Raw genomic sequence first — 22,332 nt, forward strand, 5'->3', positions numbered from 1 at the left:
TGGGTTGAAAGTTATTTTTTCATTTTGACAGTACTGGTAAAGACAATTATAGTGCATTGAGTACATATCCTAGGGTGAGTCTTCAATGCAGTCAGCATAGTGATGTGATATCTTTTGAAATGTTTTGAGGCCCCTTATGCTTGTTCAGGTGGAAAGAAGAGATTCTCTGCCACTGTTTTTAGAAGAGCAGGGTTGATCTCCTGGTGCCCTGACTATTATTTATCCCTCAGTTACCACCATCAGAAAGATTATTACCAGGTTTCATTTATTGTATTTGGGGGGCTTTTCATGAATTAGTGGGCTGTTTTGACTACATAACAGTGGCTGCCCTTCAAAAGTAATTAATTGTCTGAGGGCGTAAAGGCAATATAAGTTAATTCTTCTTTAAGTGATGCATTTTTCTTTGTGTGTTTGTCAATTTGCTCAAAATCTTCTCCTAAGAATGCCCTTTCAGGAGCTATTGGTTAGATAATGTTTAATTTTTATTTAATTCCTCCTGTAACACTAAATCAGTAAAGGATTTTTCATTTTTATTATTGTCATGAGGACATGCTTAATATCAAAAAATGATTTTTAATCCACTGGCTGGAAACCTCACTTGAACTTCTAAGAACAGACTTTTTTAAAAACACAGACTAAGGGGACTTGAGATGACAGTCAATGATGGCTACCCCAGTTTGAATTACTATACATTCTAATTCATTAGAATGGAGACAGTTTGTCTGCAAAATCCGTCAAGGACAATGACTTCAGGGGAGTGTGATGGACATGGACTCACATCTCCTGTCTCATTAGCAAGGTATCTTTGGCAATCACTTGAGGTATTCAATTATTGGAGATGGACCATTAACAATAATCATTTGGACAATGGGACCCTGACTAAGATAACTTTCCAGACATGAGCTAATCAAGTGACCCTTAGAATGCACAGACACTGACCTTATTTGGATGCCCCTTGCAGATGGAAAGGGAAGGTCACATGGCAAGCTAAACTCATCAATACTCAGGACAAGCAGCTTAGAGGGAAGACCCAAGTTGGGCCCTTTCTGCCTCCCTCTCTCTCCAACTCACATGGCAAGCTTTGAGCCCTGTTTGCTTACCGTGAGCAGTCAGGATGACCCTACTGCAAACAGAGACTCCTTACAAGAAATTCATCCCAGCACAACCTTTTCCAGGAGAACAACCAAATTAGCCAGCTACACCTTTAAATCAGAAACATCGGAACCAACAAAGGAAAGTCTGAAGTTAGCTGAGTCACCAAACTGCAAACTGTATATTCATTTTTTTAATACACGTTAATTTTGCCAGTCTATCCTTCCTCACGTGTGTGAACTTTGAGTGTGCGTGTGTGAACTTTGAGTGTGCGTGTGTGTGAAAGTCAGGGCATATCTTATTACTTTGCTTAGATCAGTTTAAATATAATAAAACTAACCTCTTTTTTTGTTAAACTCAAGAAAGCCTGTCCAATTGGTTCTTTCATGATCACAGCGCGTGAACAGTTAGGTCTTCATTGAATTGGCAAATGTATCCTTTTCAAACAAAAAACCTGCTGCAGTCAAAAGCTCTCCTTATCATAACAGAAATTTGGGGGCTAGTCCAGGATCAAACCCCAGACAATAAGAAATTGGAAGCGAGACATAATTTAAAAACTTCAGTACAGGTTTTCTTGTGGTTTGCAGTGCTACAGTACTAAAAAATGTGCACATTCAAAGCCAATGCCTTCCTAGAACAGAGTGAGTTAATTTGGGACATTTTAAAAGCCCTTTCCTAAGAAGAGATAAAGAACATAACTGTTAACAGGATCCAAGCAGATTGGTGAAGTGAAAACTAAGACACAGAGCTTTTCCTTACTGAGAGTGCGCTTATTGACTTTGTTCAGTCTGTTAACTCTCCTCACACACAACTGGTATCCCAGCTGACCCCTACTTATATGCACTTAAAGTACTTAATTAAACAATGCCCTTCACCTGTGTAACTTAACAATATAGTTAACATACTACTAACAATAGCTAGGCATTTAGATATAAAACTCCACACAAAAAACTAGGAACTTCAAAATCCTAAAAATTGTGGCCAAAAAATTTGAAATTGAACTTGAAAAAAATGGAGAAAGGTGTAGAATCTGAAATAGAAAGGCTTACATTAGCAAGGATACATCTGGGATAGTAGAGACTATAGCTAGAATTCCAAGAAAGGAAAAGAGAGAGAGAGAAAAGAGAAGAGAGAGAAGGGAAAAAGTAGAAAGAGAATTCAAAAAGAGGAAAGGGAGAAAGACCAAGCTTTCCAGAGAGAGAAACAAAAAAGGGAATTAAGGCAGCTGGACTGAGTAGGGAAAGACTCACTGTACCTAAGTGAAGGCACTGCTAGTGAGGGAACTGTCCCTAGCTCAGAACCAAGTGCTGAGTTATGAAAGTTCTCCCAATTGATACCAAGGTTTGATGAGTGAAGCATTTTTCATCTCATATTTGAAAAGGTTGCAAAACAGCGAAGTGGCCAGTGGAGGACTGTACCCTGCTATTGCAAAGTAAATTAACAGGAAAGACCCATGAGGTTTATTTCACATTGTCCAGGAAGAGTCTGTCAAGCTATGAGATAACCAAAAAAACCCCATCCCTAGTTTGGGGTCGTACCAGAAGCATACCTCCAAAAATTTCAAGCTCTTTGAAAACAGCCCAAACAAACTTATATCCAGTTCAAATTGAATTGAACTTTTTAAAACAGACTTTTTTAAAAAACACAAGCTAAAGGTGGCTTGAGATCACAGCTGAAGATGGCTACCCCGATTTTCATTACTATGCATTCCACATTCCAGTTCATTGGTATGGAGACAGTCTGCAAAACCCCATGCAGGACAATGACTTCAGGGGAGTGTGAAGGAATCACAGCTCCTATTTCATTAGGAAGGCATCAATGGCAGTCATCTGCAGTATTCAACTATTGGACATCAGCCATTAACACTAATCACTCGAACAATGGGACCCTGGCTAAGATAGCTTTTCGGACATGAGCTAATCAAGTGACCCTTGCAATACACGGACAATGGCTTTATTTAGATCCTCCTGGCAGTTGGAGAAGGAAGGTCACTTAGCAAGCTAATCCTTCGTATGTTATAAGTGCATGTTTTCTCAGCAGTACTCCAGACAAGCAGCTTAGAGAGAAGACCCAAGTCGGGCTCCTGCCTCCCCCTCTCTCCAACCCACCTGGCAAGCTTTGAGCTGTGTTTGTTGACTGTTGAGCATCCAGGATGCTCCTGCTGCAAACAGGGACTTCTTAAGAGAAATTCAGCTCAGCTCGGTTGTCTCCAGAAGGACAGCCAAATCAGCTGGCTACAACTTTAAATCAGAAACATCGGGATCATTGAAGAAAAGTTATAAACCAGCCGAGTCACCAAACTACAAACTGCACATTCCTTTTCACCTTTTCATGGTCTCTAACTTGGCCAACCTATTTTTCCCCGCTCTGCAATCTGAAATTGTATGTCTGTGTGAACTTCGAGAGTGTGTTTGTATGTGTGTTAAAGTCAGAGTGTATTTTATTATTTTACTTAGTTCGGTTTAAGTATAATGAAGCTGACCTCTTTCTTTGTTAAGCTCAAGAAACCTGTCCAGTTGGCTCTTTTATGATCACAGCATGTGAACAGTTAAATAATCATTTAATTGGCAAGTATATCCCTTTCAATCAAAAAACCTTTTGAGGTCAAACAAGGAGAGGGAAAAAAGGGGAGCCACTTGTACTCTCCTCATCTGATTGTAACAATATTTTTTGGTCCACTCAAACTAAATGTGATAAAATAAATTTTATACAAAAACTGTAACAGTCTCATGTTAAGACTTCCTTCATATTTAATGATTTTATTGAAATATATAACAGCCAATGTTCAATTGTAAATGCTTTTTTTATGTCTGAATAAAACTGATTTTCTACTGCAGGATATGCCTGGGCTGGTAACAAGGAGCTGTTAAAGAAAGCTGATGAAACCCAGCTAGATGGCAATACTGAACTCATTAGGCCCAAAAAATTGAATCATCCTGTGAAAGATTCTAAGAGTTATCGAGATCTCCATCGTGAATTAGTGTTAATCCACAAGAGGTGAGTTGCAGCATACAGAATGATTTTCAAAATGAATCTCCTTTTCGAAGTAGTAAACTTTACTTTTGCTCTGAAGATTTTTTCCAGTTAAGTGTCAAGATGATCAAAGCTGGCAGTGTCAATTGGCCCCTGCCACAAATTCCACACCATTACCATTGATTTCATCTCTTTTTCTGGTCACTGTTATGGATTGAATCAGACTTAGTGCAACCTTGGCCCAGACTTCTGGTCTCTGAGAGTCATACCCTGGAAGATGTGCTGGGGAAACCCCCTAAATCCCAACAGAAAGATTCCATGGGAATTGCCTGGGAAGTTCCAACTTCTGTTGGGCAATTCCCCTGCATCTGGAACCCTCCGAAACTCTGAGTTAAAGTCAGAGGCTCCAGAAGGTTCCGACTCACTTGGCAGAATAGTTGCCCAGCAAAATTTAGATGGATTTAAACCAGTCCTAATTCCTGGGTAACTATGCTACTGATCCTACCAACTCCCCAAAGGACTCCCCGACTCCAACCTCATTCTCCTCCCGACTACACCTCCCACTCCCTGACTACCTCTCACCTGCCACCTGTTCACCCCGCCCCTGACTACCCCCCATGCTGAGCATCCGCCCATAAGGGAGACTAACATGGTGGACATGATATTAGAAGAAATAAACAAAAAGAGTTATAAAGACATTTAAGATAGAAAGGAGGAAGGTAATGGATAAACTAATCAAACTTAGAAGGGGATAAAAGCCCTGGTCTGGATGGAATGCATCAACACATATTAAAATAAGATAGGGAAGAAATATTAGAGGCACTGTCACTGATATATAACAATTCATCAGAGAAAAAGAATAGTGCAAGAGATGGATAGCCAATCCTAATCCTATATTTAAAGGGAAGATAGAACAAATAAAGGAAACAATAGATCAATTAGCTAAGGTCAGTGGTAGGAAAGATAATAGAATCTTTACTCAAAAGATACAGTAGAAAAACATCCTAAAATTGGAAATATAACAAAGAGTCGTCAGCACGGATTTCAAAAGGAAAGGTCTTGCTTGACCAACTGTATTGAATTCTTTGCAGAAGTAGCAGAAAAAGTCAGTAAGGGTAATGCAGTAGATGTAATATAATTGGATTATCAAAAGGCCTTGAGTAAGTTACCGCATAGTCAATTCATGACTAAGGCCAAGGACTAAGGACTAAAGCATTGGGAGTCCGCTGCTGGGACCACTATTGTTTACAACTCATTGGCAGTTTGGATTCCAGAATCAGAAATACAATTTCTAAATTTGCAGGTGATACCAAACTGGGGGGTATAGTTGATACAAATGAAGAATGTGACAAAATATAAGAATAGCAATAACAAATTATATTTATGTAGCACCTTTAACATAAACATCCCAAGGCACTTCACTGGAGTATTATAAAACAAAATATGACATCAACCATATAAGGCGATATTAGATCACGTGTTCAAAGAGGTAGGTTTTAAGCAGTGTCTTAAAAGAGGAAAATGAGTTAAGAGAGCTAGAGAGGTTTATGTCATATAAAGGGTTAACAGATGGGATATGCTAATGCAGGACATAAATAACATACCACTGACATCAATCATGTGTTAGACTCTCTCTCGAGAGAGGCTGGAACATCATGCCTAGGAGCAACATGCCTACTCTGTAACCTGTTTAGATGTAGTATTAATAGACAAGTATTAAACAGATACCAGGATATGACTACAGTCTGTCTACTAACCAAATACAATATCCAGTGTCCACAGATAGAAGGATGATCTCAGAACAGTGTAGAGAGGATATTCGAGAGCTTAGGGCTTAAGCAACCAATGTTGGAGTAATTAACATCAGGGATGCTGAAGAAGCCAGAAATAGAGGAATGCAGATATCTCAGAGGGTTGCAGGCCTGGAGAAGAGTGTAGAGGCAGGGAGGGGCAAGCTATGGAGGGATTTGAAAACAAGGATGAGAATTTTAAAATTATGATGTTGCTTAACTGGTAGCTAATGTAGGTCAGTGAGCACAGGGGTGATTGAGGAACAGGACTTGGTGCAAGTGAAGACATGAGCAGCAGAGATTTGGATGACCTCAAGTTTATGGAGGGTAGGACGTGGGAGACCAGCCAGGAGTGGGTTGGAATAGGCTAGTCCAGAGGGAATGAAGGCATTAATGAGGATTTTAGCAGTGGATGAGCTGAGACAGGAGCAATGTTACAGAGGTGGAAAAAGGTGGAAATAAGGCATCGATAAACTTGCAAAATGGGTGTGTAATTTGAAAATTAATTTCAGTATCGATAATTGAGACAGTGCAATTTGTAGGAAGAATAAGGAGGCCACATACTGCTTGGATAATAAGACTCTAAATAAGGTAGAGGAGCAAAGAGATCCAAGGATACAGATTCACAAATCAGTAAGTGTAGCGACGAAAATTAATCAAGTGGTTCATTTATAGAGGGATAGAATTGAACAGCAAGGAATTCATGTTAGAAACTCATAAAGTCTTCTATAAGACCCTTGATTAGATCATGCTCACAATACTGGTCTCCATACTGTAAAAAAGAAATAGATGCATTGATTAAGCTCCAAAAAAGGATCACAAGAACAATGCCAGAACTGAGAGGTTACAAGTATCAGATAAGATAGCTGGAGCACTTTTTCTTATAAATGAAAGGCTGAGGGCTGACTTGATAGATATTTTTAAGATTATGAAAGGATTTGATATGGGAGATGGGGCAAAATGTTTCCACTTGTGGGGTGACCAAAATTAAAGGCTATAAATATAAGATACTCCCTAATAGATCCAAAAGGGAATTCAAGAGAAACTTCTTTACCCATAGAGTGGTAAAAATGTGGAACTTACTATCACAAGGAGTAATTGAAGCAAATGGCATAGATGTGTATAAGGGGAAGCTAGACAAGTACAAGAAGGAGAAAGGAATAATAGTGTATGCTAATAGGGTTGATGTACAGCGATTGGAAGAGGCTCATACAGAGCATAAACACAGGCATAAACAGTTGGGTCAAATTGCTGGTGCCTGTTCAATGTAGCATATCCTCTCCCTTCAAAAATATTGCTTAATTCCACTTCTGTAACATTGTCCAACTGTGCTTTGTTTCAGCCCATTTGCTGCTCAAACATTCATCCATGTCTTTGTCACCTCCAGACTCAGCTATTCTAATGCTCTCCTGGTCACCCTCCCATTCTCCACATAATGGGTAAAATTTTTAGCTTGGCGGGCGTGTGGCCAAACTGACTGAGCATAAAATGACGCGTGGTGACTACGGCAAGCGTCCCGACATCATAACGTACTCGCTCGGTATTTCAGTCGGCGGGCACACCCGCCAACAATTAGAAGGCCTATTAAGGCCATTAAAAAGTTCATTAAAATAAATTTTTTTGCTGCCCGTCCAACCTTATGGTGGGTGGGCAGGCGAAAAGGCTATGTGGCCTTTGCACTTTTTAGGAAACCTCATCCATGGGCGGGATGAGGTTTCCAAAAGCAAATAAAAATAAAATAAAATCTTTATTTTCATTAATAACATGTCCTTGCTCATGTGACAGAGTCACATGAGGGGACATGTCTGATAACATTTATAAAATCTTAATTAAAAAAAAAATCTGTTCATCTCCCTGAGGCAGCTCTGTGCCTCAGGGTGATTTGCAAATGGCACTTGGGCACAAGCATGAAGTTTGCGCTCACCCTCCTCCCCCCGCCTGCACAGGCAGTATTGAGCACTACCGTTCGTGTTTCACGCTGGTTGGACCTTAATTGGCCCGCCAGTGTGATATCGCCTTCCGGCCCTGATCGGGGGCGGCGGTCTGCTTCCTGACTACCCCTGAGTCCGCCTGACATGGGTGAAATTCTGCCTTGTGTAAACTTCAGCTAATCCAAAACTGTTCCCCTTACCTTAGCTTACTCAGCACTCTGTCCTCGAGAATGTACATTTTCTCTGTCCCCCAATTGACTTACAATTTAAAATTCGCATCCTTGTGTTTAATTCTCTTCATGACCATGCCCTGCCTACCTTCAACATCTTCCAACCCTACAAAGCCCCTAGAAGTCTTTGTTTTCTGACTTTGATACCCTGTGCAACCTTTGCTCCCTTGGCTCCTCCACTGATCCATTCCTTCAGCCACCCAGATCCTATGGGTTGACCAAGTTCTCGTCAGCTCTCCTAATATCTCCTCTGGCTTGGTATGCTAAATTATTATGCCTCTGTGAAACACTTGGATCATTTCACATTTGTTAAAGGCTTTAGATAAAGGCAAACTGCTGTCGAAAAGTGCCTATTAAAAACTTCTCATAGTGAATTCCATGAAAGATGCTTATTGATTTGAGAGGTGACACACTTTGGAGAAGAAACGGGGTTTAGAGATGGGGAGGTAGTGTGGCCTTAATCTTCACTCACTCAAGTCCTAGGGGATAAACTTGAGTGTATTTGGCACACAACTGATTTAGCCATCCATCATCAGATCTGTAGGGTTGGACCACAACAGGTACTGTTAGGCCTGGTTCTCCTCTGTCCAAACTAGAATCATATATGGACGCAGAAGTAGAGAATCAGTCACAGTTGGCAGCAGCTTGATGACTCCCAGCCTGATAGCAGATCCTGTGACCTACAAGCAATGGAAAATTTCTTCATTTGTAACTAATCCCCAACTGCCCCATTACCCCTTACTGATCCAGCTGCTGTTGAAACCTCCCAGGAAATAGATGAAGGCACAGCTAATTAAATTGAGTGTATGGGTCAAGATTGTGACTGGGTCTCAAATGGAGTTGAAATAGCAGTTATGCTGTTTCTATGGGTTAAAGAGAGATTTGCGTCCAAATGATCTAATTTGAATATCACCTCAATATCAGGATACAGGAAAATAACCAAGCAATGATTTTTAATATCTAGGATAGAGCCTCTGATGTAAATGTTAGTTGTTGCAATATTAAACTCCAACTAAATTCAGGAATTGAAAAAAAATGACCACAAATCTGTAATTATCACTGTAGTTTAGGCAGCTCCGAGCAGCAAACTTTTGCAGAACAATTTGGTGAGCCATCTATTTGGATTTTTTTGTACAAAGTTTTAGGTGGTTTTTAAAAGTCCGATATGCATGTAATGGTTTAAAAGCAAGCAACCACTGAAGAATGCAGCTAGATAAAGATTTAAGGTTGCTGGTGCAATTCCACAGGAAAGACCCATTGCCACGGCAACATGGCAGTTTGCTTAGGCATTTATATTCCCTGCCAAAAGTGTCATTGGCCACCACTGATCTATATAAATAATATAATTCTTGCAAAATGAAGTTGCTAATCAAGCAGAAAAATTGAATTGCGGTAAAAGTACTCCTTGGAAACATAATGACAGTGGTGGAATGTGGTGAACAATTGCATGACAACAGTGCTTATCTAAACGATCATCTGGTACAACTGGGTGCAGCTCTTCTTTTGTTTTGGTGAATCACCTATGAGGAATAAAATAAACTTATAATATGCAAGAGATTTATTAATGCACTGTGCTGCTAGGCGAGCATGAAATATGTATTCATTCTATATTAATGCTTACCAGTTAAATGTCCTCCTCAACAAAATAGCTTTAATTTGTAACATAAAGTTTGAATTAACAAATTCAATTTAGACCTTTAAGGGACCATTGACATAGAAAAAACTGTAAAAGAAAGTCCAGAATTAGACAATCTCATCCTTTTCCTTCTCTTAGAGGTTTTGTGTTACAGAATAAGCCTGAACTTCAACGGGTGATGGAACAAAGAAAACATGACTTATTAAGAGAGCAGGAAAAAGCCGAGCAGCCAAAAACTGATTTTGAAGAGGAGCTTAAGAAAAGATACCAGAAACTTCAACAGGTGTGCTTTGATACTTTGCACCATTTCTCAAAATCTGATATTAATCCAGCACCAACTACCACAGTTTCTACAAGTGTTGCCCAATAGAAATCGTTGACAGCCAATACTGTGGCTGTGCTGACACAGTTTTAAGCATATGCAAAAACTTTGGTAGAAAACATCGTGTGTGCACTCAGGCAAAACAGATAAATGTACTTCACGTGTGTAAACCCAATTAACTAACATCAACCCACCACTCACTAACCAATGCAGTAACAACAGTCAAAACAAAACACACATTCTCTGCTTACCATTCTACCAACAAATGCATAATAAAGTTAAGGTACACAGGGTCAAGATTCCTCTTGCTTCCTTATTTCACTGCAATCCAGGCGGAATCAGTTGGATCAGCACAAAAGATTGTGGAATTTCAAACCTGAGTTTTGTCCAAAATCACTTACATCATGTTTTCTACAGTCTTTCATGTTACTTCATAAATCAATCATCTGAATTAGGCTCCATCCACTTAATTGGTCAAAATTACAAGATCCACCATTTGTGCTGGTTTAGGAAGACTCCTCAAATTGTGCTCACTTTCATTGGTGCAAAAACACTAGTAGGTAGGTTATAAAAGTCTTTTACATATCAAACAATCTTTAATTTACTACAGTGTGCATCATTAAATTTTATATTTGCTGTTATGTAAATTATTTTGAATGGAAACTTGAAGCATAACCTCACCAGCACAATTTCAAGTACCCATTCCTGATTTTGCTCAAAGACAAAACTCTACCTTTACATTCCTATGTCATGCAAATATGACAATTGAGATAAAGGCCTGGATTTTTGCCAATTCGGGCAGATGTGGGAGCCCTTTAAAAATGGCGGGTGGGACATGCTTCTGGGATTCCCACCCAATTCTTGTTTCTGGCTATTTTCGCTGGTATGGAATAAGGGTGCTGTTAGCCAGCCCACACAGAGCACCCATGCATGTGGAGAGCTCCATTGCGAGGGTGGGCATTTAAAATCTCCTGCAATTTTTATTGAGCTAGGCCCTTTTGGTAAGTATACGTGATTCACAGCCTCTCAGAGGAGCCATGAATCATAGGGGAACTCCAGTCCTAAATGGGGAACCGAAACAAAACAGTCACCTGCTCCTGGAATTCCTTCATTGACAGGCTTTGAAGTACACAAAAAAATCTGTCTTTTCAGTTTCAAAAGTTAGATGCTATATTATAAGGTAGATGTGTTTTCACTGCAGTGATTGATTATAGCGCTCTGTCCTGCAAAGGTAAGTTGACTATTACAATTGTAAGGGTTCCCATTTGGAAAAAAGCTCTTACGCATTCAAGACTGAAGAAAACACTGTTTGGGATCTCCATTGCAATAATCTGAAGTGATTTATTTACCCAGAGCCCTTTAAAAGTGGAAAATAAACATCAGCAGCTGTCTGTTAGACAGGCCATCTGGTGTAGCTTAGAAAAAACTCAGACATCTGCTTTTGCAATTTCAATTGGCTCCATTGTCTGTGAGCTGGAATGATTTGCTATAACAACTGAGCCCATTATGAATGTTTGGCTGGAGGGGGCATGGATGGGGCATAGGGGAGTGGGAGAAGGTGAGGGTTTGAGGGCCTGACATTCATCATGGAAACTGGACCAATCTCCCAGTAAATGGATGAGGGGTTTGTAGCCTGTCAATCTGGTCATCTGCCTGTCTCTGCTGCCATATTTGGACTGCCTCTGAGGTGGGGGGCCCGGTTCCATCCCACCCATGCCCCATCGGAATAAAAATATGGCTTTGGGTCCTCTTAAAGGAGACGGGTCTGTCGGGTCAGTAAGTTTCCCAACTTGATCTTCTGCTCCTCCATGAAAAACAAGCCCTACATGTTCAGTGAAGGTGTGTCTGTTACTCATTTTTATTTATTAATCAGCGATACAATTAACCACATCTGGGTTCCCAGTTAGTCATGCGTGCCTAGTGTCTAACATATTTGACATGACTGGTCAACAAGATATTTCTTGTAAGAGTTCTCTGTCTGTATCATTGTATGTTTCTCATGTGCTTTCAACATTGCTCACTAAATCCATGCCATGTGACCATGTAGCCACCATAAGATCCTGAGACCCACCTCCCAATTTAAATAATTTGTTTTTTTAGCATTCTTTGTTTTCAGTTGGTTTTAGCATTCCTTTAATAATTTTCTCCCACCTGGCCAGGCCCAAGCATGTTCCTGTCTGCCTGACTCAAATCTCCTCTCCCTCCTGCCCCAAGTGCAGCTGTTCAGCTTCTTTCCTTAGCCAAACCCACACATCCCTGCCCCACCCTTTCAAAACCGAATGCAGCTTTGGGTGGGAAACATGAACATTACTGCCATGAAATTAGGCTCTTTGAATATTAGCTGATGTACCTATGTGAAATTTTTGCTGCTATTTTAACGAAGGCATGAAATCAGGGTCAAAAACATTCATGCAAATATATTAGCTTCTCCATATGGTGGCCAAAGCTTAATTTCAAGTCATAAGTGTATACTCATTGTAAAAGAGACGTGGATTTACAGGACAATAGAGAGCAAGAAGAAAGAGGGCCAAAGTAATTAAAATTAGGGAAAAAATGGAAGAATGATGAATCTGTGAACTGGTGCACCATGATGGATAAAATACATGGTATTACAGCTGTGAGACATATGGATGAGGAGGAAAAACCTACACAGAGGGGGATTGATTCGGAGGCATTCAAATGCAGGAATGATAAGCAAATAGCCTTGTACCATGGCAGGAGAAACAGCAAGCTAAAATAGCATGTGGAGGATGCAAAGAAGTGGAGAGTATGAGACAAGCAGTCAAAACAGGAGGGAGGGAGATGGGCAGTGGAAGACCCTAAGAAATGCAAATATTGATGGACAAGCAGAGGGGAAGTTGCATCGCACATACACTGTGCACGCATACTTTTCTTTTTCTGAGCAATGCCACAAGGGAACAATTTTGATCAGCAGTCCAGAAGCCTATATGGGCCATACTGAATTAATGGAATTTTCACTCTCATTCTGCTTTTGTAATTGAAATAGTGAAAGCAGATGAAGTAGAATATATGACTTAAAGGAAAGGACTGGATGGACTGAATGAACTTTTCTCCTTCTGCACTTTGATCTTTTACCCCAAGACTTGCATGAGTTTTGCAAAAACAAAAGCTCAAAGGATATTTTTGGGTGTTCTCAGATGAAAGTAATTTAAAAGTTGCTCTAATACTTAATGTGTACAAGTACATTTTAAAATAAAACTAGAAAGTGCTGGAAATACTTTGACCTTGAGCTAAAAGCTCCCAGAAGGATAAATATCATGTTAATGCAATGTTACATTCTCCCAACTAACTAGTCAGATCCACGAGCTTAATAGTTTATCATATTCCAAGACCTTGCACCTTTTGGCACTGGAGGAATTGTAGGTTACCTAACGTACAATGTTGCTTTAAATTAAATTCTGCATAGAAGAGGCAAAAGCGTACAAAGCGCAAGTTATCCAGAAATCAGTCCAATACTCAGGACTAGACAGTGTTTGGCAAAGTTGTGATTTTTGCATACTACAGGAGTTCACATGTTGTTGGAATTCAATTCATTCACTTGAGTCTCATGGGAGGTGGCATCACTGAACAGATGGCAGAGGTTCCAGGAGACTCACACCCAGGAGAACAATGGTAGTTTTGATTGGCTGTTCAGGTATCCACTTCCTGACCTAGCTGTAGAAGGGTCAGACATTAAGTTTTTGGCTTCCTGATGAATTGGAAAAGCAGGAAGTTGGCAGAGATTTGGAATTTCAATCAGTCAGGGAAGCAGAGAACTCCTCTCTTAAAGTTAGAGCCAATCAACTTGATGAAGATGGACTTGTAAAGTGAAGTTTGGCCTTAAGGGTCTAAGTTTGCATAATTTATTTAGACTAGATTTATTTATACTAGAAGTAACAGGGAATAGATTGAATTTCCCTGAAAGCTGTATTCTGGTCATTCCTGTATTGCATTTAAAATTATTCAGCTGCTTAGTTTACAATGGGCTTCATTAAAATGTTTATCAGATTACCATCTGGAAGACATGGGCAAGCTGGTATTCATCCAGCAGTGGGTGGGGTCTTGCTGGACAGGAAGCCCGAAAAGCAAACCCTGTTGTGTTTGATTATGGGTATCTGGAGGGGTTCCCACGTTCAAAGATACTCAAGTGCCTGATGAAGGGACCCAGCATCGGGAAGCAGGGTGTTACTGAGAGCCACCCCCTGCACTTGCTGCCCACTGCCCTCCCCAACCCTCCCCCATGACCCCACCCAGTGATCCTCTTCCACCATAATTCACCTGTGCCTGGGTCTATGGCAATCCTTGGCCTCAAGTGGGTGTAGTACTGGCAGCAGCCACAGCCTTCCTGGTGGCGTTGTCAATCAAGGAAGAGCTTCTGACATCTGATTGGCTGGCAGTTTCTAGCAAGTGGGATCTCTGCCCCCAGGATTTCTATATCACAGGGAAGGCCTGCCGCTGCCCAGTTAAGTACCTAATGGCATTTAATGCGGCAGACTTTCACTAAAGGAGGCAATGTGGGGCTCTTGCCAACTCTGCGGCTGGTGCGCAAGACCCCCGTCGCCTCCATTAAATACCACCGATAGTTTAATTTTCTTTTTGTTCATGATACCTTGGAAGAGGTTAATAGTATCTTTGTAAATGTCAAAGCATTAACCCTGAAATGAGCCTTGTTAGTGGCAATAAGACAAGGAAGCAATCATTTTCAGCTTTCAGTTAAGGTGTCAGATATGAGAGACTTTGATTTAATGTCGAGGTTGAGGTTTTGGTAACGAGCCATTTGTACTGTCATAATTTACAATGTCTGAGCCCTGTACACTCTTTTAACTCATTTGTGTAATTCTCATTAGCACATGGCATTGGGAGAAATCATGAGATGACTACCTTTGAGGTCTTGTTTTTTATAGCGTTTTCCGAACTCCTCAAATTCTGGCTGAAGGACTTCAGCACTTTTTCCAGCTACGTCATTGGTTCCAACACGCATCACTACTTCTGGCTGTTCCCTTACAGAATATCCTGCAACCACTTGTTGACATCCTTTACACTGGTATCCGGGAGCCAATATACCATTGGGGAATCACATTAGTGGCTAAAGAAACATCTGTTTATGCCCTTAATTATTGAATCCCCTATGATGACTACATTTCTACTCATTTTCTCCTGTGTGCAGTGAAACCTCCTGTGGTCCCAGGGGTTTGATTCTTACTGCATTCCTCCAAGGAATCATCACCCTCCCTGGTTTTCAAAACAGAAAAATGATTAACATTAAAAATGCCACTGCCTTGGTGGATTCCTGCACCTCAGAATTTATCTCAGAATTCTCCATGTATTTTGAAGTGTTCCTAGGTTTTGTATTAGGAAATATATCCTAATTTCAGATGTGCTTCCTCAGAGAAAAGCAGGATTTGACACAAGTTTTGATGTAAACCCACAATTCATGAGTCCTAGGTGAGAATTCTTAAAGAACAAATTAGACACCAAGATGTATCTCTCTATAGGTTGAAATACATTATTTTTTTAAGTCACTGAAGGAATCTGTATTAAGGACAAAAATGGGTTGGCTAATTCTTCATCTATTTAAATTTAGATGACAGGTATGTGAAAAATTCCTTTCCTGTTTAGTGATAATGCACTCAGATTTCGATATTCAGAAATTTGGTCATTCTGTTCCTGATTGAAATGTTTTGAGCTACTGTACTAGCCACCCTCGACCTCTTTCCAATTATATCAATATATACCAATTATATCTTCTCAACCCCTTATCATCTCTCAGGTATCATCAAAGTTCCGTTCTTGACTGTCTCCTCTTCCTCAACTACATGCTGCCCTTTGTAAAAATCATCCACAGGCATGAATTGGCTTGCACATGTACTTTGATGACCCCCAACTCTACCTCCCTAAATCTATATGTAAGGCTGCTTGCACACCACCCAGTCTTTGATGAGCTGCAAATACTTCCAGCAAAACATTAGGAAGACTAAAAGTCTGAAGCCAGGATCTTTAGCCCCTGCTGTGTCCTTTCCACCAGCTCCATTCTCCTCTCTGGCTGATCCAGACTGTTTGCATGCTCAGCAACTCATTTAACATTGAAATCAGTTTCTATTTCAATATTAAAAAATTTATTAATTTTGCTTCCAATCTCCACCCCTCCATCATTTTCACATGGTCCATCTCTTACACTTCCCTTCCCTTCCTTGACCTCCCTGTCTCAATTTCTGGTGATAGACTGTCCACCAATATCCATTACAAGCCTACCGACTCCCACAGCTACCTCGACTACAGCTCCTCACACCCCGCTTCCTGTAAGGACTCCATCCCATTTTCTCAGTTCCTTTGCCTCCATCACATCTGTTCTGATGATGCTACCTTCAAAAACAGTTCTTCTGACATGTCCTCCTTCTTCCTTAACCGAGGTTTTCCACCCATGGTTGTTGACAGGGCCCTCAATTGTGTGGCCCATCTCCCGTGCATCCGCCCTCACGCCTTCTCCTCCCTCCCAGAAACATGATAGGGTCCCCCTTGTCCTCACTTATCACCCCACCAGCCTCTGCATTCAAAGGATCATCCTCCGCCATTTCCGCCAACTCCAGGATGATGCCACCACCAAACACATCTTCCCTTCACACCCTAGTTCACTCCTCCATCACCCACTACTCCTCAACCCCTACCTATGGCACCTCCCCATGCCCACGCAAAAGATGAATACCTGCCCCTACAGTTCCTCCCTCCTCACCGTCCAAGGACCCAAACACTCCTTTCAAGTGAAGCAGCATTTCACTTGCATTTCCCCCAACTTAGCCTACTGCATTCGTTGCTCCCAATGCAGTCTCCTCTACATTGGAGAGACCAAACGTAAACTGGGCGACCACTTTGCAGAACACCTGCGGTCTGTCCGCAAGAAAGACCCAAACCTCCCTGTCGCTTGCCATTTTAACACTCCACCCTGCTCTCTTGCCCACATGTCTGTCCTTGGCTTGCTGCATTGTTCCAGTGAAGCCCAACGCAAACTGGAGGAACAGCACCTCATCTTCCGACTAGGCACTTTACAGCTTTCCGGACTGAATATTGAATTCAACAACTTTAGATCTTGAATTCCCTCCTCCATCCCCACCCCCTTTCCGTTTCTTCCCCCTGCCTTTTGTTTTTTCCAATAATTTATATCGATTTTTCTTTTCCCACCTATTTCCATTATTTTTAAATCTTGTATGCCCTGCTAGTCTTTCCACCCCACCCCCACTAGAACTGTACCTTGAGTGCCCTGCCATCCATTCTTAATTAGCACATTCGTTTAGATAATAACACCACCTTCAACACCTCTTTGTTCCTTTGTCTGTGACATCTTTTGATTATCTGCTCCTATCACTGCTTGCTTGTCCCTACAACCACACCACCACCCCACCCCACTTCTCCCCTCCCACACCACCACCCCACCTTGAACCTGTTTATATTTCACCCCTCTCCTAATATTCACTCAGTTCTGTTGAAGGGTCATGAGGACTCAAAATGTCAACTCTTTTCTTCTCCGCCAATGCTGCCAGACCTGTTGAGTTTTTCCAGGTAATTCTGTTTTTGTTTTGGATTTCCAGCATCCGCAGTTTTTTGTTTTTATATCTATTTCAATATTCCTTGATCACTAATGCAGTTTACTTCCACAACCATAATATCACCTGCCTGTACCCTTACCATAGCCTGAAATTGTCAAATGTCTTTGTTACGTCCAGATACATAACTTGAATGCTCTCCTGGCCAACTTCCCATCCTCCATAAACACTATCTTATACAAAACTCTACTGCCTGTATCCTGTCCTAAAACATGCCTTACTTACCAAAACCCCTACCCTTAATAACCTACATTGGCTTAAAGTTCACCTGAAAGCCTCAAATTTTAAAGTTTGCATTCTTGCATTTAAATCCCACCACAGCATCAACCCTCCTTTTAACTGTAACCTCCCACAGCCCTCTTCCGACTCCATGTCTGGATTTCCTTGGGATATTTTCTCAGTTAAAAACACTAGATAACTCAACACAAATACACTTTGTTGGGGGTATTGTTAGTTAACCGTTTACTCAAAATATGATGACTGAAGTAGCACACCACACGTTACCAATAAAGCAAAGTGTTTTTTCCTGTGGTAAATGAGTATCAACAATTTTATTTTAGCAACTGAAAGTAATGTAAAAGATGAAGTGAGATTTTAAAAGTATCCTATCAAGTTACTGCTTTGTTTTTGAGCTGAGCACCAAAATTATTCCCATTAATCAGCCTCACAGTCTACAAAATGAAATGTTATTTGTTTCTGCAATATCTCAATTTGTTACTTGCCCAGATGTTGAACATAAACTGGTGTATTGCTGATTTATTTGCAAGTCATGTGCTGATATTTCCAGGTCCTGTGGTGCTGTGGACTTTGGTAGAGGGAACTCAGACAGTAACTCAGGCTATAAACTACAGGATAAAAATGTCTAAGGTAGACAAGCAATATTAAAGACAAACAGATTCATGGTGATATTCATCACATAATTATTGTCCTTGAATGTGGAAAATAAATGAGGTGGAAAATAATGCCACCTTGTCCTAAAATTCAGGTAAAACTGAGGTATACTTGCTTGATAATAACTTAATTTGAAGCCCATGGATCAATCTCCATCTCTTTTTCCATTTCTCACCCTGTCTCTGTCTCTCTCCTCTCTCTTTCTCATGCTCTCTCACAGCCTCAGAAGGTGTGTGCTCCCTCCGATAAACAATTTGAAGTTTGACCAGAAACAAAGGAGGTCCAACAATGTATCTTTCACAATTCAATAAAACTGACAAAGTACATGCAACAGAAACAAAATCAGGGGCAGAAGCTTGCCCTTGTTGGGCGGGCTCAGTGGGGGTGTCAGGAAACCAATCGCCTCCCTGTGATTGGGGCCAGACGCTATTTTATGCTGGCGGGCCAATTAAGGCCCACCCAGTGTGAAATGCGAGTGGCAGCGCTGAGTGCTGCCTGTGCCAGCGAGGTGGGAAGGGGGTGTGCGAGCCCGGCGAGTGTGACCTTCACGCATGCGTGCAACTGCATGCTTCATAATCTCCCTGAGGCACAGAGCTGCCTCTGGGAGATGAAGAGTTATAAAAAAAATAAACAAAACAAAAATGTAATGAAACATGTCCATGTCACATGAGCAGGGAGATGTTATAAATTAAGTTTTAAAATTTTTATTTCATTTTTACTTGCTTTCGGAAACCTCATCCCAGTTGTGGATGAGGTTTCCTAAAAAGTGCAAAGGCCACTTGGCCTTTTTGCCTGCCCGCCAACTGTAAGGTTGGATGGGCAGTGAAAAAATCAACTTAATCGATTATTTAATGGCCTTAACAGGCCTTTTAATTGCCAGTGGGCAAGTTGCTGACTCCGGTGCATGCCCGCTGAACGAAATATTGCGCGAGTGCCCTTTGATGTCGGGATGCTCACCTGACGTCAACACGCATCATTTTACACTCAAGCAGGTCAGGTGCGCGCCCAACCGCTGAGCTAAAAATTTTGTCTCAGGAAATTTTGGAAATGCACAATCAGCATCTATGAAGAGAATACAAATGTTGCATGGATCCAACATTATCTATTTTTGCTTCAGCCCCCCATCTGCATGTTTTGCTTTCATCATTGACCTGAAATATTAACTCTGTTTCTTTCCACAGATGCTGCCTGACCTGCTGAGTATTTCCAGCATTGATGGTTTTAATTTCAGATTTCCAGCATCCACAGTACTTTGCTTTTGTTTCTAATACTTAATCATATAAATAGTCAAATGGTAATCAAAGGAAGGATGGGGCCAATTGGGAACCAAGAATGAAATACTTTGTGGAGCAGAGGATATGTCTGAGGTTCTAAATGAGTATTTTGCATCAGTCTCCACTAGAGAAGAGGAAGCTGCCAATCAGCTGTAAAGGAGGGGACAGTATGTTATTGGATAGAATAAAAATAGAGGAGGTACTTAAAAAGTTGGCAATTCAGATGGGATGAATCTTAGATTACTAAAGAAAGTAAGGGTTGAGATTGAGAAGCTCTGACCACAATCTTCGAATTTAGTTTTATGGACTAATGAAACAACATTTCTCATGAAAAATTGTTTCACTTTTTTTCAAAAGTATGAACAGGAACAGCAAAAACTGGAAGAACAGGAGAATGTGCCAGAGTTCATCAAAGTCAAGGAAACTTTGAGAAGAATAAAGATAGCAGATGCTGCAGAAGATGGCCAGATGTCTTAGCCAAGAATTATTGTGTTTACCAATATGAGCTGTGCCTCGACAGAACTTGTCCCAGTGTATGTAGTGATTAAAAAGGTTGAACATATAGCTTTCAAGATTGAAATCATTGATTTCTTTCAGTGTTCAGCAAACTTTTCATTGAAAACACCCTATTGATCTCTCAATTGTACAGCAATCATTTTGCCACATCTTTATTTCTGCCGATGCTTTCACCACTTTGGCTACTCTTAACTTTCTGATAGGTATGTTCAACCACAAGGAGTACAATCCTGTAATTATTTTGATCATTTTAATTGGGTTGTAACCAATTTTTAGGGTCATAATCTAATATGGTCAGATGTGACTGGTAAATATTAAGTAAATCTAAATTTTGTTCCCTGTCATAACATCCCAATGATTTCATGGCTATTTATGATGGTAGTTTGCCAAACTTTAGTTTACCTGAACTCCAGTGACTTAGAATTTTGATTAAATACTATTTGAGTTTTTTAAAAAAATTGTAAAGCACCTTTCACAAATTAGAATAAGCTATTTTATTATCTTGTCTCCACTATTATTTTCAATATCTCACATTGTAATCATGTACTATATTAAATAAAAGACAACCTGTGGGTAAGAGCCGGTAGACCAACAGTGTCATAGAATTGAGATTCAAAAAATCTCTGAAATGAGTTTGAGTAGTTTCAATCCCATTCCCAATGGCATCATACTAATTAGTACTAAATTGCCAATGTTGTCCATAGGCCACAACGTAGCTAGGAATAAAAAAATGCCATACTCGTGCAGAAGGTTCTAAGATTAGGGATAAAGTACATTGTTGAAACAGAGCAGCTTTACTTTGCATCTAACTTTTCTGCACACCAACCTAACCATTGTGTATCTGATGCTGACACTGAGCCCAAAATGAAAAGTGTTCATTTCTCCACTTCATTCATCTTAGAACATTTGTCACCTGCAATGTTATTTTTTATTGTAGATCTTCTAATGACAAGTCAATTGATTTGATTTCGGTTGGGTCGATAAATATTATCTGGAGTGTGCATGGGCTATTCAGACTAGCCCTGTGTGTCTGCATTTTCAGTTGTGATTTATCAAGAGATAATTATGCAGAGAGTTGTGATCCCTGTTTGATTAATGTATTATTGTACTCCTGCATGCAGGCACTTTGAATATGCAAGATAACCTAATTTGGAATATGTTTAGATCTGTTTTGCTTACTTTGCATTGTAATTTAACTACTTTTTTATGTTAAAAGAAATTAAAGCCTCACATATTCATTACACCATGGGAATTTTGATTCTTGATTCTGTGAGGGAGTCTATGTTTTGCATTCAGGGTTCTGATGCAGGGGCAGAGCATGTGGGAGGTGTGGGTGAAGGCTGCACATGCTCAATGTCCAGAGTTTCCGTAACTGAAGGGCTCGGCCATCCTGACAGCAGGGCACCTACATGGCATTGTGGCATGAAAATGACAACCAGTGGACCAGAGTGAGCTCACGTGAGGGAGAGTTGGGAGCAGGTGGAAAGGGGGGTCTGCTCCTTGCAGCTGGAGTGCTGCTATTTGCTCCATGGTGCTGAGGGGACTGGGGCTGAGAAAAGCCCCAGCAGCCATTGGTAGCTCTGTGTTGTTAAGACTTGGGGCTGAGGGAGGCACGGGAGCAGTATTAGCTCCGTGCATCTGGGGCTCAGAGAAGCCCTGGAGCTGGGATTAAGACAGGCTGCTGAGAAGATAGGGCTCAGAAAAAAGCCCTAGAGCAGTTGTTGGTAGCAGCTCAGCTGGGATGCTGGGGCACAGAGAAAACCTGAGGGCAATGTCAGCTCAGTAAGGCTAAAATGCAGTTGGCTGCTCTGTGAAGGGCAGTTGTTGGCAGCACCATGGCTGAGGAGCTGGCATTGTGCCTGTGTTTGGGCACTGGAGTGTAACCTGGCCAGCACAAGGGGTGCAGTCTCAGTAGTAGATCAGCTCAGCTAGAAAAGAAGACCAAGAAGGCTGGACCTGGGAGCAGATTTGAGAGAGATCTGAAATAGTGTGCCTTTGGGTGAGAATTGTACCCATGGAACTTGGGTGGAATAGAACTGCTGTTGACTGGGGATCAGACTAGCTCTTTGAAGGAGAAGA

General features: G+C 40.9%; 1 protein-coding gene across 2 annotated transcripts in view; it reads left to right on the forward strand.

Moving 5' to 3' along the window:
- The window catches only part of LOC121282601 (protein FAM107B-like), a 65,665-nt gene extending 44,171 nt beyond the window's left edge, over positions 1-21,494 (forward strand). For both annotated transcript variants that reach the window (XM_041196371.1, XM_041196370.1), the window contains 3 exons: positions 3,930-4,089; positions 9,791-9,935; positions 20,095-21,494. In XM_041196371.1, coding sequence (XP_041052305.1) covers positions 3,930-4,089; positions 9,791-9,935; positions 20,095-20,214 — 425 coding nt within the window. In that variant the 3' untranslated portion in view covers positions 20,215-21,494. The remainder of the gene's footprint in view (positions 1-3,929; positions 4,090-9,790; positions 9,936-20,094) is intronic.
- Positions 21,495-22,332: the final 838 nt, after the last annotated feature.

This window comes from Carcharodon carcharias, chromosome 9 (assembly GCF_017639515.1).
Source record: "Carcharodon carcharias isolate sCarCar2 chromosome 9, sCarCar2.pri, whole genome shotgun sequence".
Lineage (NCBI taxonomy): Eukaryota > Metazoa > Chordata > Chondrichthyes > Lamniformes > Lamnidae > Carcharodon > Carcharodon carcharias.